The sequence below is a fragment of the Oryza sativa genome, chromosome 9 (assembly GCF_034140825.1).
Source record: "Oryza sativa Japonica Group chromosome 9, ASM3414082v1".
In the NCBI taxonomy this organism is placed as follows: Eukaryota; Viridiplantae; Streptophyta; class Magnoliopsida; order Poales; family Poaceae; genus Oryza; species Oryza sativa.
In genome coordinates this window covers 10,202,327-10,224,917 of record NC_089043.1, presented here as the reverse complement: position 1 = coordinate 10,224,917, position 22,591 = coordinate 10,202,327, and the positions used below count along the sequence as shown (strand labels likewise).

The 22,591-nt window shown below is 43.2% G+C and overlaps 1 protein-coding gene and 1 long non-coding RNA gene across 3 annotated transcripts; both read right to left on the bottom strand.

Annotated features, from left to right (window-relative positions):
• Positions 1-1,112: 1,112 nt before the first annotated feature.
• On the bottom strand, positions 1,113-3,742 carry LOC136351658 (uncharacterized). The gene is made up of 3 exons (XR_010734839.1): positions 3,273-3,742; positions 3,085-3,150; positions 1,113-2,387 (listed from the first exon to the last, which is right to left on the bottom strand). It is a non-coding gene; the product is annotated as an uncharacterized lncRNA (long non-coding RNA).
• A 9,621-nt stretch (positions 3,743-13,363) lies between these two features.
• Positions 13,364-21,412, bottom strand: TOP6B (DNA topoisomerase 6 subunit B-like). Of its 2 annotated transcripts, none has more exons than NM_001422712.1 (19): positions 21,165-21,412; positions 20,972-21,024; positions 20,557-20,654; positions 20,363-20,468; positions 20,064-20,198; positions 19,934-19,985; positions 19,749-19,813; positions 18,106-18,212; positions 17,857-17,959; positions 17,684-17,769; positions 17,404-17,600; positions 16,936-17,051; positions 16,743-16,828; positions 16,599-16,671; positions 15,219-15,310; positions 14,989-15,127; positions 14,827-14,921; positions 14,218-14,392; positions 13,364-13,851 (listed from the first exon to the last, which is right to left on the bottom strand). In NM_001422712.1, exons 1-19 carry the CDS (start codon positions 21,328-21,330, stop codon positions 13,705-13,707), a joined length of 2,091 nt encoding a protein of 696 aa, NP_001409641.1. In that variant the 5' UTR covers positions 21,331-21,412; the 3' UTR covers positions 13,364-13,704. The 2 variants fall into 2 exon arrangements, 1 of the variants encoding a protein (NP_001409641.1); XR_010734807.1 differs by having other exon boundaries at positions 13,375-13,851; positions 14,827-14,917.
• Positions 21,413-22,591: the final 1,179 nt, after the last annotated feature.

The window sequence follows — 22,591 nt, the reverse complement described above, 5'->3', positions numbered from 1 at the left end:
GGCATCCGACATCCACATCGTCCTTGGGGCCAAGAAGCTTCGCTAAACGATAGGGATGGGCACCCCGCAGGACCGTGCGCCTACCCCTGACAAGATCGATCATGTGTAGCACTTCCCGCGACACCACTTCTGCGCCACGCTCAAGAATGAGTACATGGGATTGCAGAGCCCAATCACTCTTTGGACCGCCCTCAAGAAGCGGTTCGAGAAGTTGAAGTACACCATCCTGCCCAAGCAGAGCAGGACTGGGCTCGCCTGAGGTTCGCCGACTTCAAGAGTGTCTCAGAGTACAACTCCGCACTGCACCGGATATGTACCAACCTCTTCCTCTGTGGTAAGGTTGTCATGGACGCATAGAAGATCGAGAAGACGCTCTCCACCTTCCACCCTAGCGCCGTGAGAACGCTCGTAACTACAGGCAGGCGTCATACAAGGAGTATTATGAGATGCTCGTAACTTGGACACCTGCTTGATGTCGATCATCTTGTCATACTCCTTGTTTGACGCCTCCCTATAGTTACGAGCGTCTTCTCGGTCTTCTCCGCGTTCGTGACGACCTTACCACAGAGGGAGAGGTTGGTACAAATCCGGTGCAATACTGATTTGTACTCGGAGATGCTTTTGAAGTCGGCGAACCTCAGGCAAGCCTAGTCCTGCTCTGCTTGGACAGGATGGTGTACTTCAACTTTTTGAACCACTTCTTAAGTGCAGTCCAAAGAGTGAGTGGGCTTCGCAATCCCATGTACGCATTCTTGATAGTAGTGCAAAGGTGGTGTCACAGGAAGTGCAGCACCTGATCGTTCTCGTCAGGGGTAGGCGCACGGTCCTGCGAGGTGCCTATCCCGATCGTCTAGCGAAGCTTCTTGGCCCCAAGACGCTCTGGATGTCGGATGCCCACAGGTAGTTCTGGCCATGCTGGGCCAGTTCAGCGAACTCCTTGTTCGTGATTCTTAACATTCTGTTGCAAAGCGACAAAATATTTATGTTGCAAATATGAATGCAAATATTTCATGAATTTCCAATATTTATATTCTTACGAAATGCAAATTGTTCAATAGGAAATGCAAATTTTTCAAAAAAGAAATACTAGAGTTCATATAAATGTATACATATATTCATATAAAGGGGGCAAAAGGTTGCATATATTTATATAAATACTGAAAATAAAAAAAAACAAAATATCAATTAACAGTATTAATGCCTCATGAAATTCAAATTCAAATATAAGACATAAAAATGCTTAAATATAAAATATAGGTGAAATATGCTACTACAGAGGCCCTTTACTAGAGTTCCATGAGGTGGACTGGTGGACGGATAAAAATGGAAATTTCTGAAATTCTCTGCACGCTGAGAGATATGCGCACACAATTTTCAGAAAATCTATGGGCTTTCTGCAAAATCGCCAATTACTTTCCCCTTTTTTTTCTTTCCTTCTTTCTTCTTCCTCTTTCTTTCCTTTCCCCGTTGATTGCGCGCGGGTGGCTGCCGACGGAGAGCTTGCTACGCGCGGCGGCGTGGCGGTTCACCGAGGTGCGGCGGCGTGGCGGCCTGTGTGCGGCGCGACGGAGCGGGCGGCCCAGCGTGGCGTGGCGGCACGGCACGGCGGGCGGCTCGGCGAGACACACCGGCATGCGGAGGCCCGGCGCCGGCGTAGCTGCCGTGCGGGCAGCGCTGGGGCAATGCGCGCGGTGCTGTGAGGCGCGGCGGTGCACGGCGGTTCGCCGTAGGTGCGGTGAGGACGCGGCGGCCGTGCGAGCAGGGTGGCGGCCATGTGCGCGGCTCAGAGAGGCGCGGCGGCTCACGGGCGAGGTGGCGCGGGTGCAGCCAGCGGTGGCTCGCGGAGCAACGCCGTGAGGGACGCGGTCGGTGGTGGTTCAACGCGTGATGCCGTGCGTTGCAGTGCAGCTGCAAGTGCTGCCGTCGGGACGGCGCGATTTGCACGGCGTGGCGGCGGCGGCGGCCAGGCGGGGCGCGGGCGGTGGCGTGTGGCGGCCATGCGGGGCGCAGAGATGATGCGACGCCCGTGCTGGCGGTGGTGATCATTCGCGGCGAGGTCGGCGCGGCCCGGCGCTGTACGCTGCGGCCATGCAGGGTGCAGGCGGCCGGTGCGGTGTGCAGCCGGCACCGTGCATGGCACGGCCGGTGGTGAGGCACCGTCCGTCGGCATTCGCCGGCGACTCCCAGTCAGTGGTGATGTAATCGATCGAAAAAAAAATGAAACGAGGAAGATGCAACGAATTCGTTTTTGCAATTCAATCTACAAGATGCAAAGTGGATTTTCGGGTTTCTTACCCTTCTTCTACCTTGGTCTCCGATAGAGTTTCGTGCTGATGACATATTATGCATCCCCTTGCTACAGTAGCAGTCCAATGAAATTGTATAATCTATAAACAAAGTGGAGACATAAAGTTTTAGAGGTGAGATTCTTTTCTTATTCCAATCCTCTTTCCAAGTGTATAAATGAATAGCCCCCTCCTCTTTTTATATAGTGCAATCCTAAATATGAAAGGTTTGATGATAGACCCAATAAGGCCCCCTTTGGTTCAAAGGAAATTCATAGGAATTTTAGAGGATTTTATTCCTATGAAAATTTTTCCTATATAGCCATTTGAATCAAAGGAATGGATCCTATAAAATCCTATAAATCCTATGAAATCCTATAAAATTCCTATGGAATGCCTCTTCCCATGTAAGTTTTGGAGGAAATTTAACATAGGTATAACATCTTGGTAACTTTTCTTTGAGTTTATCTCTCTCATCCAATTCTTGTGTTTTTCCTGCGGTTCAATCAAACGGTCATTCATGTGTTTTTCCTGTGTTTTACAATCCTATGTTTTAGACTTACATTCCTATTAAAATCCTACGTTTTTCCTATTCCTACGTTTTCTCAATCCTGCGATTTAAAGGGCCCTAACTGTATTTGGTCTGGTCCTTCGTAGGCCAAGCACAAAGTTTAACAAGGTGGACAGGAATCCCGACAAACAAGGCCCAATTAAAACTCTAATTGCAACCATTAAATAAGCAGGAACGATTTTGTGCAGCATGCCGGTGATGTGCGACCTCGGCAGCGGGGAAGCCTACCGCGGCGTGGCCAGTGCCAACGGCTGAACGACACGCCATGTCGCACCGGCAGTAGCAGCGAAGGAGCTGCTCAAATGCTCAGCACCATGGTTATGATTGTCATTGCTAACTCATACACCGCAGATGAAATCAACACAGCATAGCTTAGCTAGATCACTCTTTTGAAATCAACTCAAACACGGTCTCACCGTAGTCGCCGGTCTCTGCCTTGGGGTCGCGTTGTGTTCGCTCTAGCTCGAATCCGTGTGACCGTACGTCGCTTCGTCTTGGGCTCGCTACGCGTCGAGGCCACCTCGCTGTCGCTACGCGTCGGGGCCGCCATTCCACCTCAAGGCCGTCCTGTTGCCGCTCAGCTGGAGGATGCGCCGTCGCCAGCCACGGCCACGGGTGTGGCCTTCCGCCCTCGGACAACGGCGCCGCCCTACATCTGTGGGAGCTCCATCAAGACGCCGACAAGGAGCAAACGCCGAGCAGGTTGAAGCGAGTCGCGTCATGTCCTGAGCTTCGCACCACTCGCCGCTGCCCCGTCGTGCCAGCCTGGAGCTCCACGTCCTCCGGTCCCCGCCCTGGATGTGAGCCGCCGACGCCGCCATCATCGATAGGGGTGGGAGCAGGATTGGGGATCGGTTCGAAGAGATGGGAGTGGTGGAGAGAAACTGAGGAAAAGAGGATTAATTAATTATTTGCCACTCTTATGGATGGTGATAAATGATTTGTCACTGGACCCACATTAGATATATGAGGGTCCACATGTCATAGACAACAAGTGACAAATAATTAATTGCCACATCTTAAAAGTGGCCTAAAGTTAAATGTCCCAGGAAAAGAAGCAGTCACCAACCCGAGGTCCCACGCATTTTATTATTACTTCAGAGCAATTACTTTTGTTATTGTAATGCCACATATGATGAAGATTAAGTCAATTTAAAACGTAGACGTCACATCAGCGAAAACCACCTTCAACACTGCTAGGGGAGTCATTTTGCATAGGTTAAAAGTTGGTGGATCAGGATATCCGCTGCTATTGTGGTTAGAGGATACAGATCAGATTGGACTTATATTTAAAGGAGTTGAAGTGGACTTATTTCATTAAACAACTCCATATTGTGCCTAAGTTTCAACGACAACCCAATTGAATTTCTGTCAATCTAAAAAAGGCAATCACACACCTGAAAATTCATGAAACCAGAATATCAGATAAAATATGCACTAATTTTCCGTGCAGGATGCGGCATAAAAAAGAAAAGACAAAGTTTAATACACATTTCTGCGTCTTATTGTCGAAACAAGATTTCGGCAATAATAAAAGGGGTGGCTATCAAGCTAGGAAGGTGGATGGGTTTGGAGACAAGGGATTTTATACAGGTTCAGGCCTTCTTATTCAAGAAATAATACCCTACTCCTGTCCGAGGATGATTCCGCCGAGTGTGTTATTGATTGTATGATTGGGAGAAAAGAATCGTATCCCAAGAGGCACACGGACCCTCCTTATATAGGGGGAGGGATCCGTAATACAAGGTACAGTCCATATCCTAACGGATTACAGATAAAATACAATCGTAGCCGACTAGGATCCCGGGTATTTTCTTGACATACAAGTTTAGAATCTTACCCGAGTCCTCATAAAGATATTCTATCTATATTTGGTACCATATATCCGACTAAAGTATAACTGTCATGTAGATATGGGGTATCCATAATCTCCACAGTAGCCCCCGAGACCTTCGCAGTTGACGAAACAACCTTCTCGAAACAAAAACCAGTAGTCCGAGTGCTTCAATTCAACTTGCTCAAGCTTGCCGAGTACTAAAAATCAAAAACTGTGAAGGGCGAAAATAAAACATGGTGCATCGAGTAGATGCACCTAATTAGGTGTAGCCCCTGACTATGTGATTAGTTCAAAAACTAAATATATAGTCAAGAACCGAGTGGTTTTATAGCGAAGCACGCATGGTACTTAGTAACATACCCAGCCGACTGCTTCTCAATTTGAATATATCAAGGACAAAAAAAATACAAGAAGGGCCGAGTGACAAACACTCAAAAGGCCCAAAAATAGATATATTTGGTAGGAATCCGAGCAAGAAACTCTTAAAATGATCCACCAAACATGACAGAAAATCATGGTAATTAATGAGTCTAACAGCCTAGGCTGTGACCCTTACCATAACCAAAATAAGCATATAACATGCTAGGAGAATGACTACTAATAAACCAGTCATCTCAAATTAACCCAACAGCTCCCGTAGCCGAAAAAAGCTTACAAGAATGGTATAACACCTTTCTGTCGAGCACCTTTTCATGTGCATCATAATAATTCCAAAGAATTATTGAATTGCATTAAAAAGGATTTTAACAGCATCGGGCCACATCATTGTGAGCACATATTGCCAAAGCAAAAAGCGCCTAAGTCCCTAGGGATCACAACGGGCCACGCTGAAAACATAATTGGGCTGAAGTACTGTACAGGCCCAGGCCCATTAGTACTCCCGATACCCTAATAATACCGAAATGAAAAAACGTCTCTTCGTCTTCCCCGCCGAGACTCTCGCCATTTTCCCCATTTCCTGCTACAGTGCAGAACTGCGCCGGACAAACTAGGGTTCATCAATCCGCTCCAATCCACCCTCAAAAACTTCACAAGATTTCTCCCCGCATCCACCGCTCCGATTCCTCATCCCTTTCCAGCCATATCTCGAACTAAATCAATCCGTCCAGTTCACATTCATGTCGGAAGAAAGAGAAAGCTTCGAGAGTCAGTGGGCACCCTCCGATGTGACGGAAGACAATCTGAAGGAGATGGTGGCACACGGCGTTCTTCCAGCAAAAGAGATCATCGGGTGGCGACCGGCATTTGGTGAGGCATTCCCGACCCCCGATACACACGAAATCGTGGTATTCGCTCATTTCTTCTATGACGGATTTTCTCTTCCAACCTCGAGATTTTTCCGGGGTATTCTGAACTTCTACGGGATTAGCTTGCATCACTTGAATCCAAACTCCATAGTACATATTGCCAATTTTATCCACGCCTGCGAAGCTTTTCTAGGCATTAGGCCTCATTTCGCCTTGTTCCGCCGCATCTTCTTCCTCAAGCCCCAGCCAAACAAAAGCAAGCCGTGCGTTGTTGGGGGAGCTAGTTTCCAACTCAGAGGAACCTTGAGCCAAAAATATTTCTCCATGCCCTTCAAGACCTTGAACAAAGGCTGGCATGCGAACTGGTTCTATATTCAGAATCCTGAGCCCGCACTCCCCGAGTACTGCTGTCTTCCTCCGGTTTACCAGGACACATGGAACTCATTGCCTATAGGAGATGAAGCTGCTCAGGCAGTAGAACTGATGGAGAGGATGATAAAGCTGAAAGAACAGGGTCTCCAAGGAGAGCAGATCACCCGGCACTTTATCAAGTGTCGGTTAGCTCCGATCAAAGAAAGATCCTGCACAGCTTTTGAGTTTGATGGCAAGCATGATCCAAATCGGGAAGATCCAGATTCTCTTGACTTTAGGGTCATGAAAGAAAGAATGTACAAGATCTTCTCAAACGCTATTGTTGTCAGCTATTCACATCTGCTGCCCGTTGTGCCATTCAACGCATTCAACCCTCCTCCACTGGTATGCACTCAAACATTTCAACCTTCCTCAAGATATGATCTTGTCTTCCTGTTGAATCAATTAACAATGAAAGATATTGCACCCAGGAATTTGCTTTGATGAAGTCGGATCCCCCAATCGCTCAACGTCGATCTCCCCGCCACCAAACTGGGCAAGGGAGCGGAGGACCAAGAATTCGGTCTGAAACTCGACCAAGTGCTTCTGATCCAGTCGGCCAGTCAGACTCTCGAAAGAGGAAGCTGGTTCTGAGTGACGACGAAGCCGATGATACTACCAGGAGGCCTGGAGACCGAGGGACAACCAAGAAACTACCAAAACAGGCTACTCCAAGGAAGAAAACATCCAGTCGCCCTGCGCCAAAGATCAGGAAGTCTTCCAGGTACAACTCGTATAACGATCTCTCTTGCATTGATGCGCATCTATTGCGGCAATAATACTGATAATCAAATTTGCAGGAAACCATCTGATATAGATCCGTCTGGGAAAGACTCTGACCCGACTAGCGTGGGCGCAAGGGATCGTGATAAATAAGCAAAAAGAGGACGAAGAGTTATGCCTACTGAAGAAGGCACTTGGTCAGGCAACCCGCATTGTAAATGTAAGCCCTCTAGTACCTGATCTCAACCATCTTGTTTGCCATTTAATTCATGCGCTAATTAAACTGTCTTGCAGAGGATTCATCTTAGGAATGAAGCTAAAACGGCAACCTTAGAGAAGCTAGTCCCTCATCTCGGGACCCTCAAAGCCACCAGGAGTCTGCTGCACGAGATAAAAGAGCTTGCCAGGAAAAATGAGCATGATCTGAGGAATCGAATTGCTGAGCTCTAGGAATCCAATTTTGAACTGAGTGGCTCATCAAAAGGTTTGCGCAAACTCTGCCCAACTGATTTGTGCTGTTATCTCTGTAATCCTGATTAACCGAAGTTAATGTAGTGCAAGCTGCCAAGATATCTCAACTAGAGAAGCAGACCCAAATTCTGGAAAATGACAAGGCAGAACTGGCAAGACAAAGAGACCTAGCTTCAAAGGAAGTTGAAGGTATCAACAATCAATACCTCAAAAGCCATTATCCTCCATATGCTGACTTATTAATGTGAATCTGTCGATGCAGACCGCAAGATCAAATCTCAAGCTCAATTCGACGTCCTGGCTGGCAAGATCAAAAAACTTGAAGGAGCCCGGGATGAGGTTGCTAACGCTGCTGCCCCAATTGTTCAAGCGATGTTCCTCAATAACAACGGCCCGAGTGCACTTGATGCTTCTGAAATTTTTGACAAGCTGAGAGTTGCTCCGGATATATATTTCAAGAACATCAAAGAAGCTGGAAGTATGGGAGCAAGTATGGCGTTCGTGATGACTAAATCCCTTTATCCGAGAGTTGATATTGACGCCATTGATGGCTTTGCAGACGGGACGAGCGAAGAAGCTGCTCTTGACCTCATCAGTGATGCGAAAAAAGCGGCTGACAAAATTGCTGCTGATGTAGTTGAGAGATTTCAGGACAACGATCTTCGACCGGCTGGTCCTGAAAATTCTGATGATGAAAAGACTGATACTGATTAATGTACCGATAACTTTGATGATTAACGATGATGGAGGCACAATTTGTACAATACTGATGAATTTATGTTGTGCTTGATATCTTAGCTTAGCTCCTGATTTCTTAAAAGTTTTTGTCAAACCTTGTTAAGCCTAAAACCCGCAAAAGTTGTTAAAAAAACTTTCTGTCCTCATTGACTAAGCCAAGAAATCAAACAGGGCAATGATACATCAAGTAAGCAAATTGAATTGATAAAAATCACACTCCATTATTATTATAGTAGCCCCCTGACTGAAAACTTCGAGGAAAAACTTGAAGTTAGTAGTCAAAGAGGAAAGATACAAACGAAATGCCTAAGCGTAAAATCGACAAAGGTGTTCAATATTCCAAGAATTGTTAATGATAGTACCATCTTCGCGCTTGAGTCGATAAGAACCAGGCCGAGTAACTTCAGCAATTATGAACGGTCGTTCCCATAAAGGAGATAATTTATGCCGATCCTGTGTTGTTTGAATTTTCCTCAGAACCAAGTCACCGACTAAAAAGGCTCGCGATCGGACATTCCGATTATGATAACGACGCAACCCTTGCAAATATCGAGTCGATTGAATTAAAGCTGCTTCTCGGGCTTCTTCTAATCGGTTGATGTGGTCTACTCGGCCCTCTTCATAGCCCTCCTCGTTGAAGTTCCGAAATCGTAGTGATTCAAATTCCACTTCACTCGGCAACATTGCTTCTGCGCCATAAACCAAAAAGAACGGGGACTGGCCGGTAGCCCGACTAGGAGTAGTACGTAAAGACCAAAGTACGGACGGCAGCTGATCTACCCACTTGCCAGCATAGGGGCGTAGTCGGTCGAAAACTCGTGCTTTGATCCCTTGCAGTATCATGCCGTTAGCGCACTCAACTCGTCCGTTACTCATGGGGTGTGCCACGGAGGCATAACAAATTTTAATGCCGAAGTCTTCACAAAAGTCTTTAAATGCTCCACCAGTGAATTGAGTGCCATTATGAGTGATGATCCGATTAGGTACCCCAAACCGATGCACAATGCTGATGAAAAAATCTCTAGCTTTATCTGCTGTAATCGTGATGACCGGTTTAGCCTCAATCCACTTGGAGAATTTGTCGATAGCCACAAAGAGATGCGTGTAACCACCAACTGCCCTTTTAAATGGGCCGACCATGTCAAGCCCCTAGACCGCAAACGGCCAGGACAACGGGATGGTTTGCAACTCTTGGGCTGGCAAATAAGTTTGTCTGGCAAAAAATTGACATAATCTTGTCCGCATCGGACACAGCTGTAGGTCAGAAAAAACCTTGCCGGTAAGCTTTGCCGACGATGGTCCATGCAGCAGCATGATTACCACAAATGACAGAATGTATATCCTTCAACAATTGTCTCCCTTCCTCCAAAGATACACAGCGCTGCAGTATTCTTGATGGACTTTTCTTGTATAGTTCAGCTTCGTGAATAATGTAAAGTCTGCTGCGCCTGGAAATCCGCTCGGCTTCATTTTTGTCTTGAGGGAGTTGTTGTTTGGTCAAAAATTCTATGAGAGGTTCTCTCCAGTCGGCTTCAATCATGCTTACGCCATGAGTATCCATGGCTTCAGTTGTCTCTTTTCTGGGCACGGTCGGTTCGTAAAGATGTTCGACGAATACATTTGAAGGAGTTGCTTCCCGTTTTGAACCAAAATTGGCCAGTCTGTCGGCTGCCTCATTGTTATGTCGGAGGACATGGGTGAGCTCGAGTCCATCGAATTTGTCTTCCAACTTGCGTACCTCTTGTCGATAAGCAGTCATATTATCATCTAGACAAGACCACTCTTTCATGACTTGATTAACAACCAACTGAGAGTCTCCACGGACGATTAATCGGCGAATGCTTAAAGAGATTGCAATCCTTAATCCATGGAGTAGCGCCTCATATTCCGCCACGTTATGGGATGCAGAAAAATGTATCCATAATACGTAGCTCAATCTTTCTCCAGTCGGGGAAATTAAGACGACCCCAGGTCCAGTGCCTATAAGCCTCTTCGACCCATCAAAATACATAGTCCAATATTCCATCTTTTCCTCTGGCATGTCTTCTTGGCACTCGGTCCACTCGGCAAGGAAATCAGCTAAAGCAATTGATGAGATACGGGTGTGTCAGTCAGTTTGATCTTCCAACTGACAAGAACAGTAGATCAAAGAGCCGATCGGCTGATGAGCCGATAGAGCGATACTAGCCGATGTCAATACCAGCCGATGCCAACAGGGTTTTGAGCAATCGGCTATACGTCCAATGTAGATTTTGACACTTGAGTAAATAATGATATAAAGACAATCGACTGATGATAATGTAATAAAACAACAATATAATCCAATGGAAACCAATCGGCTAATAATGATATGATAGAATAAACGTTGATCTGAAGGTTAAAGCATACATCGGCTGGAGGTCCGATGTCATAAAATTAAAATGATTAAATAATAAGTGAAACCTTTGTTGCGAATGGCTAAAACTAACTTGTACAAAATCCTTATAAACTGATGCAACGTCCAGATAACTCATCGGCTGAAACCCCGATGAAAACCTTATTGGCATCAAAAGGCGAACTAGAGATTATGGTTCTAAGCATGACTAGGGTTGATACATCGCAAAGTATGAAAAAAATAATATCTAAATAATCAAACATTTGACTGATTTTCAGGGTGGTAGATACCTTAACTAATCTAGATCGATAAAATAATTTAGCCAATACTGGCAAAACCCTAAAAAAGATCTGAAGATACAAGTAATCAACTTAAATTAAGTAAGATATATGATAAATAGATAGGCAAATATATCAACCGAACCAGAGCAATCCAAGAGGTCGAAGAGATGCAGCCGTGAACAACACCAATGTAGCCATAGAATTGTCAGAGCTGGCCGAATATAGGACTTACCCCTTCACCGGAGAAAGAAAGCCGATGCAGCCCCGCATCAGGTGCCAAGTTCCACTCGTTGATAACTAAAACCCCGGAAAAGAGGGTGGCGATGCGCCGAGAGTAGTTGCATTGATCGTTGAGATAGATTACAGAGACTCCGGGTGTACATATTTATACATATGGGTAGATACTAGTCCATATCGAACACGACACATATTTTCTAAAGATAAAAGGAAAGATATAAGTCATGATCGGACACTAAATAAACATTTCCTAAAAACATTTCCTAAAGATAGAAGGAAATGACTGAATTCTGCCTAGTTAATATATAGAATTAAGCTACCATGCCATAGTTTCTTCTTGACCTCAGTCTCTTCTGGATAAGTTTCCATCGGCTGATTGCGTTCTTTCCTTAACTGAAACCATTAAAAAATATTATTTCCCTCCGTTTCAGGTTACAAGACGTTTTGACTTTGATGAAAGTCGAACTGTTTCAAGTTTAACTAAATTTATAGACAAATATAGTAATATTTATAATACTAAATTAATTTCATCAAATCAATAATTAAATATATTTTTATAATAAATTTGTCTTGGGTTGAAAATATTACTACTTTTTTCTATAAACTTAGTTAAACTAAAGCTGCTATTTAACTTTGACCAAAGTCAAAACATTTTATAACCTGAAATAAAGGGAGGATCAATTTGACGTTAACAGTGCCACGAGTACAGCCAAACCGCGTGGTGACCGATGCAAGCATAAGTAGTATCGCTCGACGGGCCCGGCTGGACACCGTGGCCGCGCTGGCAGACGCTGATCCGGGGGGCTCCGTGCAACAGGTTCGCGCACAAGTTAGGCCGACGCAAGCACGGGTAGTGCCGTGTGAGGCCATTCACAATGGGACTAGGTGGCATTCAGCCTCAACCAAAAAGGCGAATATTCCTTTGCCTCGTCATCAAACCGCGCGCGCTCCTCAACTTCGCGTAGCCAAAGTTGGCTTCACGTTCTTCGTCTCAGCGGGACCCACACCACCACTAGAGCAGAGAGGGGAGAGGGGGCAAGGCAACCGAACGCCACGGGAGGAGGGCGCCGATTGACGCCCGCCACCGCGCAGCCGCCCGACGCCGTCGCCGCTCGTCGCCGTCCCCCGCTCCAAGTCGTACGCCCGCCGCCGACATGCCGTTGCCGTCCCCCCCTCCAAGTCGTCCGCCGCCGCCATCCAATGTGTCTTTTGGTGAGAGGGGCGCCGCATGGGGGAGAGGAGAGAGAGAGAAAACGATGATGACAACGCAGCCACCTTGGAGGAGGACCGGGCCGACACCGGAGAGGGGAGCTCGAGGTCGATCCGCGCCGCCGCTTGGGCCACGTCACCGCCGCGTCGTTGGGGGTGGAGGAGAGGACGCCGGCGCTGCTCCGCTCGACCGCCGCCGCTCGAATCCTCCGACCGGCGCCGTCGCCGTCGCCACCCCGCCACCGCTCCGCTTGGCGCCGGCGCCGTCGAGCTGCCGCTCGGCTCTCTGTGGTTGGAAAAGGAAGAGAGGGAGAGAGAGAGGAGAGGAGAGGGGAAAGTGAAAAGAGAAAAGTGGTATTGGTGGGACCCACTAAGCTTCTTGTATTGTGGTCTTGCGGAGTTTGCATTATAGAACATCTAGCTAGTATTGTTCTTGGTCTAGGTGGCATGTGAGGAATACCAAAACTTCGTGGAACATGTAGCTAGTATTGTTCTTGGTCTAGGTGGCATGTGAGAAACATAAAAACTTTCGTGACGCACTGTGAATGCCCTGACAGGATCGGGCGGAAGGCCAAGCCGGCATGATCGCGTGCGACACTGCGCGGCAAGGCCGGGCGCAGTGAAAGTCGGGGTCATGCCGCCACGGCCACGATGGAAGATAGGCGGGGCTGGCGCTGCGGTGGGGATTGGAGGTAATACGGAGAGAGGGAAGAGAAATGGCGGACTGATATATGAAGCTAGGCCGCTAGGGGTATTTCTAACCTCTCACCCTATTTCTCTCTTATTCAACGAAAAATATATATTTTAACAAGTACAATATCCGATAACAAATATGTGTCTTCCCTCAAGGTGATATATCGACTCCTCGCTTGGCTCGAACCACAGGTCTCGGCCGAAGGGGACATCGCCGTTCACAGCCACCCTCCAGTCCGTGACGTCCATAGTCTGTTTACAAGGCTGTTCTCGAATAACGCAGTATGCAAGCATATCTTGGATCTAAATCAATTTAACACATAATTATGTAGTATAACTTATAATCATACCAGCAAACACACTCTCTAATGTTTCCTATTCCTAAAATTGAATGGGTAGAAGTGAACTCCCATATGTTAAAGAAAAATTGAAAAATAAAAATCTCCATGAATGCAACAAACATATCATGGACCTAAACTACTCTAAAAATCTATAATGTGTAAGTTACAAACTTGCGGTCATGACTGCTGAATCGGCAAAAGGTTCATAAAACATCCGCAGTACAATGGGATTATGGGAAGTAAATATTAATCAACCTAGCAACAGATGGACATGCAAGTTGCACTCTCAAGGAATAAATCTGAACACAAAAACAGGGCTCTGGAAATCGATAAACTTGTAAGATCCTTCAAGGGAGTTTAAATATAATGCTTCACGAGGTTCCTCGCTTACTCCACTCTGCATGGCGTACTCCAATGCCATTTCATAATCAACCTGGTTGTTGTTTCATGTTAAAACCATCAAAAATCAGTGTAAAAAAAACTCAAAACGGTAGATAGTAGCAGGACATTTGGGACCTAGTTTCCATCAGGATTCATGGCCTAACCCCGTTAGCAATTTGAAACAGAATTAACCATTGAAATGTCATCAGGGTTCTAGGATTTTAACCATTGAGATGCCAAAATGCATTTCAGAAATAATAGTCATTTTGAACCAGATGTCTATTAGAGCAAATGCTGCTGCTAGTTCGTAAAAGAAAGGTGAAAGACTCTAGTCATGCTTTGCTATTGACCAGAACAAGACATGCGTTGCTACTGACACTAAATTAAAACAGAGCAAGCATTTGAGCATTTTTCTTACCTGTTCAACATGTTGTGTTAAGCAATCCCTAAAGGTCATCTCTGTCACCTCCTCAGAGTTTACTTTCTCAAGGAGTTCCTCATCTTCCTTATCATAACGTGGCCTCTTTGGGGGAGACTCATCTGCAATTTCTCCCAGAGTCTCCATAATTGCCCTCGCAACATCAGGAATGTATCTGCAAATGGAAAAGAGAGCACGTAAATATATCATATACGTACTTGCAAAGTGCTTCCTGTCATGTGATAAAGCACTCCGAATTAATATTTGTCCCTAACTAGATCTATGAATAAATCATGAGTGCTGCCACTGCAGAAACGCACATGCACGTGCCAAAAAAATCTAGCCTGACAAATGAATACTGCCAAGGTTGTGCGAAGCTATTATTTGTCCATACTATCCATTGTGAACCTGATATCAATGATGCCACCAAAACCTTACCCAACATTCAACAAGCATCACGGATATGTCCTTAAGCAAAATTACAGATTCAGATTTCAGAATAACATAAAAAAATTCAAAATAACAACAGTTTGAACCCATGCTAATAATAATAATAGACATTACCATATGCCAAATATTTCAGCATAGATATACGGGTGGAGAAATCACCTGTTTAGGTTCCTTTTCCTGTCCTGCCGTTCACGAGCCTGTAGTTTCTTTACTATCTTTGACTTCAGTTGAAGACAACACTGCTTAAGGGCTGACTGAAGGGGGAAAAGGATCATTATTACATGACCTCACAGAGAATAAATATGGTATGTGTGGATCTACCTGAACAGCAGATGCTATTTCGGTTATGTCATCCCCAATGTACTCTTTTCCAGTTCCTTTAAAAGGTATCTTTGTACTTACAATGCTAACAAAGACACCAATCTTGTCCTGCTGTTGATTTATTTTGTAGCTGCTCCAACTAGAAGACAAGGAAAGGCAAGAGTTATAAATGTGAGCCAACATCTAGAACTACAGTTGAAGTGAATCTGCGAATACAAAAGAAATCTTACTTGATTCTTTTTAAAGCAGTTCTTGTGATGACATCAGCACCTTGTTCAAAGAGAAGTGGGATTCGGTTCGCATATCTAAAAATGTTTAGACCCTGAATACAACAGATATGAGAATTCCAATCGTCGGTATGCTTGTCAGCAAGGAAAATGCAGGACATAGATGCGATCCCTCATAATTGGGACTTAGTGCATGATATTAGTAAAAAAAGTAACATGTTTACTCATGTGGACTAATATTCATTAACTGAATCAGTAAAATGGAACAACTCTGGGGATATTGGATATGCAGGTAACTTTAAAAATCTAATCTGAGCCAACAAAATCTCAGATAATAGCCAAGATTGACTATTCTTCTTATATTTTCAAGGCAATTGAATTTGGTAATCCCTTCCAAACCCCCCCCCCACACACCCCCACCCCAAAAAAAAAAAATTGCTCACTGCAACTTCATAATGCCATAATTTTTTTCATTCCAAAGTGAGTCATTATTTAATGAAAAACCAGACCCTTCTAGGAGTTTGATTCAATATAAAAATAAAATCAGGTAATGAGGCTAATCCAGATATCTATATCTATACTACTTTAAATGATGTTAGTGGTGGTGTCTGAGTCTGCCTCGAACACCACAAGCTGACATTTTCGGCTATAAGGTCTCCACACATGATTGATCCTGGCATTGTTATCTGACCATATGCCTTATGGAAATAGATGAAGAGGATAAAAAGATGTGATTTAGCAGCATATTTTAAAATGGCTGCCTTTGGAGATGGCATTATATGCCTAATCAACTAACTATGCTATAAACTTGTAATTTTTTTTCTTTTGTATTTATCTCTTAAAATATCCTTTGCAATGCATGGGCCTTTAGCTAGTTTATATCAAAATTTAAGTACAACATAAGAGATAAACAGAAAAGGATTGTTCCAAGTGCTCTAAGAAGAACTGAGAAGCCATATAAACATATATGCCAACAGCTTCATAGTCTTAGCTACCTGGGATGGATAATTACTTCATTTTTTGTAAATGCATGACATGTAGTAGCTAACAAGGAGATGATCAAGTGCTTGCGTGTGAGTAAACATTTCCAAGTTTATGCCAATATGCCATGTCAGCGAATCGGACAAGAGGAGAGACAGAGCAAGGGATGGAGGAGAATAACTATTCCAATTCATTAAGATGCATGTATAGCTAACAAGTAGATGATTAAGCGCTAGCGTGTGAGTAAACTTGTCCAAGTAGATGCTATGTCAACTGAGGTGGATTTACTGCCATCGGAGTTGAGGAATATCAAACACTGGGTTTTGCAATTCGAAAACCAAATTTTAACAATAGTTAAAGTGGGTAAATGGGTTATTTGTAAAAGCAGAATGATTCTCTTACATGTTTAACATCTTTTCCACCAATACTTATTCCAGCTTCAACGATGAATGGATGACCTTCAAAAACCTGTGGGCTAGAGAATAGCGTTGTGTCATAGGGGCATTCAACATGTAGTCATCGACACTGTATAGTTCAATGGTATACCTGCTTGCATGCGTAGCAACTAGATCAGGGTGCAGCTCTTTTATGATACCTAGACGTAAATTGTATTCACCTGCAGGACTAAGACACTACAGAATTGGTTGGTTTCTATATTTTGTAATCACTAACTGCATATTTGTGAAAGAAGTAGGAAATAAAGAGAAAATACACAGATCAAGGTGGACAGGGTACATACATTGCCACTGGGATCATCAAATTTTGCCTGCCGAAATAACTGATGTATCCGAACTAATTGCTGTGATGTAAGACTCTTAACTGTCGTTTTTGCACTGAAATCAGGCCCCATCTCCCCTGTTTATTTGAAAATATGAAATACGAAAAAAAAAATATAGAACTAATAACAAGAACAACAGGTTTAGGTAGAACAAAATTATGCAAAGGATTTTCAGCCACTAACTAGGTTCCAAATAGGATGTACTGTTTCAGTATACAGTCATGTATATTGCAAACAGCAAAAAAAATGAAACATAAGTCAAACTTAATAAGCTAATATGTTTATAAAGAAAGACAGCATGAATTTGCCAGAGGTAATTTACATCACAATCGCTAAATAATGCTGATTGTTACCAAAGAAGCTATATTGCTTTATTGTTTATTTTCATAGACTACCCCAAAAACCCACACTGCATATCATGCATCTCACCGATCAAACGTTCAGCATGAGATTTGCTAATATTCACAAACTCATGTTGGAGGAACTGCAAAAGGTTTTGCTTTGTAGTCTCTGATATTAAGCGCTTTATCAGCAGTAAATCAACAGCAGAAGGATGATGCTTAGTTTGAAGAGGAATAGGAGGCATAACATCTGTCCTCCGTGCAAACTGTATTGTCAAATTTTTGCTACAAAACCATAGCCATAACAAAAGGAATTAGAAGATCACCAATTTAGTAGAACTCAAAAGAACAGAGGAGAAGATTCATACTCGGGTGAGTCTGAGAGAAATCTAAAAAGGAATTGAGCGTATGGTGTGATGACAGCCATCTGACGCATGTAATGTAGTATCTTTGACTGCAAAAGATAACTTGTGATTTTCTCCACTGTGCAGTTCCATGATTCAATTTCAGAAAAGAGAAAGAAAGAAAATATGATTCTCACACGATGAGTTGTCCAATTCCCCTCAATTATAACTTGAAGCTCCGCCCCATGCCAGCGATCTTTATTCTCCCTTTTCTCATGTAAATGAACATGAGGGACATTCCTAAATTGTGGGGATCAATGTTAGTCATGATAAACTCTATATGTTTACCTCCAAAAAAGAACTGTTTATGTTTACAATAAGGTAAAAGGTAGTGACCAACAAATCAGCTCCTGTGTTGAGCCGATGACCCAACAAAATGTACTTACTTATGAATATCGATATCAAGAAGACAAAATGAAATAAAATTCTGGCCTTTCATTGATGACTTAATCTCAATAGGAAGGCCTGTGCTCATCTTTGACCATATAAGTGCCTGTTTAATTAATTAACTGATTCACATTAAATCCACTGAAATTCACCAACAAACTGCAATAAAATTAAAGTAGATAGAACGAATAGCCAATAAAGAACCACAGCTGCAATATGTCTACAACTACCGAGTAACAGAACAAAAGAAAAAATCCATCACAGTATTAGTCTTGCACATCTTGCCTTCACAATCTGCTACTGGCAGCTACCTACATTACAGGCAAAATTTCCTAAGGCCTACGCATCATAGATACATGGTTGAGCTTATCGTAAATAGTTGTTTGTTTATTCGTGATTGTGACCAAGGTTATCATGGCGCTCACACAAGCAAGCCCCATGACCCACGCCATAACGAGAGTTAGGCTTAGTTCTTTTCTTCAACTCCAATTTCAACTTCCTCATTTTCCGTTAGCACGTATTTCAAACTATCAAATGGTATGTGTTCTGCAAAATTTTCTATATAGAAGTTGTTTAAAAAATTCAAATAAATCCATTTTTCAAGTTTATAATTATTAATACTTAATTAATCATGTGCTAATGAGCTTTCTCGTTTTAAACCTAAGGGAAAGAACGCAGCAATTATGTGCTAATGAGCTTTCTCGTTTTAAACCTAAGGGAAAGAACGTAGCCTTAGAGATGACTTAAATTAAACTAATCAGAACATATGTCCACATATAATGAAGAGAAAATGAGGATATATGATAGTTAGGCCAGACTCCCAAAGCTCACTGCCTATTCAACTTAAGCCCGAAATTCCATTTAAGCAAAACCCTCTATAATCATCTTGTGACCTGCTAGCCTGTTCCCCCATGCCTCAACTCCTAGCCGCCATCTATCTCCCTCTCCCTCTCCCTCTCCCCTTCATGGTAGCACCTCTGCTGCTGCTACTGCTCCATGGAACCCTGAAGTTGAGTGAATTTTATATCCCCGCCGTTCATCTTCCTGTCGCCCTCCCCTTGTCACATCCCTTCTCCAGATAACTACCAGCTGTATACATAGGGACACGATAGTGGAATAGAGGGGTGACAGGCAACAGCACTGGTAGAAAGGAGGAACGGCAATGACTGGAGAGTCTGTATCCATGAAGCCCTCCAATCCCCAAATGCTATCCCTTCCTCCTGTCCTCCCCTCTCCTCCCCATCATTGACTAGCCTATGCGAAAGGCCCTGGTGACCAGGACAACATGGCAATGCCAGTGATAACCTTGACTGCAAGTCAAAACTTTTAGTTTCTTACTGTTTTCTCTCTACATTAATACTTAGGACTTAGGATAGAAAAAAAAGGATAATGAAGAAAAGCACACGACGATCGATGTTTTCATGCAGTACACAAGTACACAACCCAAATAATAAAGCATTCAGCTATGAACCAAAATAATGAAAGCATGTCAAAAAAATTTTATGAAAAGAAGGGCAAAATCTGATAATAAACTGCATTTTTTTCCCTAGAAAGCACGGATGCTACATGTTATTGATAAAAAGGACAGTTGCCAGAAAACTAGGGTATAGAAAACTTAATAGTATGTGTGCAGAAAATTTACCATTTTAGCACCAAGACCAAATTTTCCACGTGTTTGCCTCAAACCATACTTTGTGCCCGATAACACTGCACCAAATTTAAACAGATTTAGTGATATCGTAGAGCATTTTGCTATCCTTAGTTTAGTAAAATTGTCACGCTTATCTGTTCCATTATTTTTTATCAATATCAACATTCAAAACATACCTCTACCAAGCATATTTGGGATATCATCATGTGGCATACCTCGACCATTATCCTAAGTCCACGAAAGCATTCGAGATTATAAGCTAGTAATATAGATTTTCATCATAAAAACTTAGTCATCATGGAATACCTTGCAAGTCACCCTAAAAAATGCAGCCTCACCCCGACCTTTCCCTCGAGCAGCTGGAGCCTCCTTAACCTTCTTCCCAAGAGCAGCATTTTTGGCTTGTGTTTCTTGGAAGCGTGCTTCTTTGGCAAGGCGTTTCTACATGTTGTGAAAATTATAAGGTACTGTCAGAATAGAAAAGTGAAAAGATGGATGATCCAGAAAGACAAGTAGGCAATCTTCATTAGAAAGGTCATCAAGAAAATAAGAAGTTAATTCAGCTAACATTGTTTCAAGTAATAAATTGTAGGTCGTAATAATACCTCACGAGCCTTAGCCGATTCAAAGTCATCATAGAGCTCTTCATCAATACGCTGTCGATCAACTAGCCCTATCATTGTGTTGAACTTGCTCTTCGTGATCTCTTCTCTATCGAAGTATAATATAAAGGCTGTTAGGGTGATAACCCACATTGCAGAGGAAAATACCCAAAACACTGAACTTGATTATCACTTACATTATAATTTCTATGTCAGGGAGCTCAGAGATGGACTCGGCTGAATCAAGGGCATTCTCAACTAACTCCCGCATCGTTGTGTACAGTGACTTTCCAGGCTGTCCAGCATTTTTTGTGTCAATCAAAACCTTCAAGTATGATATATACTAGATTTCCTCCTACAACTATTCTTAATTTCTTATGGTTCATGCTGCCTAGCGATTAAATCAAGGAACTGATATTTTCTGTTCTCGCCAACTGAACACCAGTGCATTCCATGTTAGCTATCAAGTAATATTATGCCGAAGCTAGGATAAAAAATGGACATCATTTATGTATTTAACATTTTTAACCATTTAACTTGAGAGTAGACTAATGCATCAGTATTAACCGTTTCACCCCAGTAAACCAGCAATCAACAGGATATATAGCTCACATTGTCAAACCCCGCGATGTTCTTGTTCTCCGCGAAGAATTCAGCAGGCGACTCTGCAGCACAGCACCGAGAAAAAGGGGGGAAACCCCCCCCCCCCCCCACAAGAATCGTCAAACCAAAGAGCCGAAAAACATGAACCAATTCCTCGAAAGAAGCAAAGGGTAGGGAGGTTGCGCGCGAGGCCAGGGCTAACTCTGCTTGAGGAGGCTGCTCTCCTTGGCCGTGGCCAACGCCGACGCCTTAGAGGCGGCCTTCCCTTTCCCCGCCGCCTTCCCCTTCGCCGCCGCCGACGACGACGCCGCAGTGACCTTCCTCTTTGTCCCGCCGCTAGCGGCGCCGTCGCCAGCGTCGTCGTCCATGGCGCGGGGTCGGGGATTTGGGATTCGAGGGCTAGGGTTTTGTGGGGGTTGGGCGTATTGGAGAGGTGAGTGAGCTCTCAGCGGCGGGAGGACGAAGACGTTGAACAAGTGTACTGCTCATGGCCTCTCGGTGGGGAGATCAGGACGGTCCATCCACGGATGGACGGTCCAGACAATTCGTTTGACAAGTTAAACCTTACTCCCTCAGTCCTTAAAAAAAAACTCATTCCTAACATCCCAAGATAGCAATAGTGCAGAGTGAGAATAACTAAAATACCCTTAATAATTGAAAAAAAAGTAAGAGTGATGGGTAGGTAAAGGATATTAAAGAAATAAAGTTTCTCGTTTTACGTGCTGAGGATAAGTATGATGGTAGAAGTTGATTTTTTATGGGACGAAATTCAAACTCTAGAAGTTGAGTTTTTTTGAGGGGGAGTAGTAGTGAGTGGTGACTCATTCATGCACGGAAACAAGACAGCTTATTAATGTATAATTAATTAAGTAGTATCAACTTAAAATTTTAAAAGTAAATTAATGTAATTTTTAAAATAATGTTTCAATAATTTTTTTAAGAACTATAAATGGTTTGGAGTGAATTTCGTACACATAAAACATCTTTATTTGAAAGAAATAAGTGGTATTTTGGAGGTGCTCGTAGGGGGTAGAGTGAGCGTGTGTGTTTTTATGGGAGTGACTGTGCACGTGTTGTAAGTCTCTACGTTTAAAAAAATAGAAATAAGTTGTAAATCAGAACATGACCGAGAGGAATACTAGTTTGTTATATGCCCATATCAACACGAATTGTTTGCGGAATAAGGTTTAGAGTTTTATTAGATTAGTATAAAAAAAACTAATAGTGAAGAATAACAACTTTTAAACTCAGAGAAAGATTATTGTGCATTAATTGTTTGAAGGAAAATAAAATAAAACACACGTCTAGCGACCAAACTCCAAAGTTTGTAACACCACTTATTTTGTTGCCCACCTCTTGGCCAACACAATCTTATATACTATGCTTCTTAAGTTCTTATAATCTCCATGGCACTCATATGGGATGTGATGATGATACCCTGAATAATGTTAGAATTAATAATATTTTTACATAAATTTTCTTTCTTTTATTTCAGAATATAAATACTATAGGACTTAAAAAATTATATGAAATATAAACATTTTGAGACACACATGTTAATAAAAAAATATATGCATTTTCAATCGATTAGATGCTTGAGGAGGGATTTGAAGCAATTTAAAATTTGAC

Excerpts from the sequence above, each read along its gene's own strand:
- TOP6B (NM_001422712.1), bottom strand. The coding sequence starts at position 21,330 with ATGGACGACGACGCTGGCGACGGCGCCGCTAGCGGCGGGACAAAGAGG. Across the intron at positions 17,052-17,403 it reads TCATGCTGAACGTTTGATCG|GGGAGATGGGGCCTGATTTC; the intron begins GTGAGATGCATG and ends TCAAATAAACAG. Across the intron at positions 16,829-16,935 it reads TTGATGATCCCAGTGGCAAT|TGTCTTAGTCCTGCAGGTGA; the intron begins GTATGTACCCTG and ends CCAATTCTGTAG.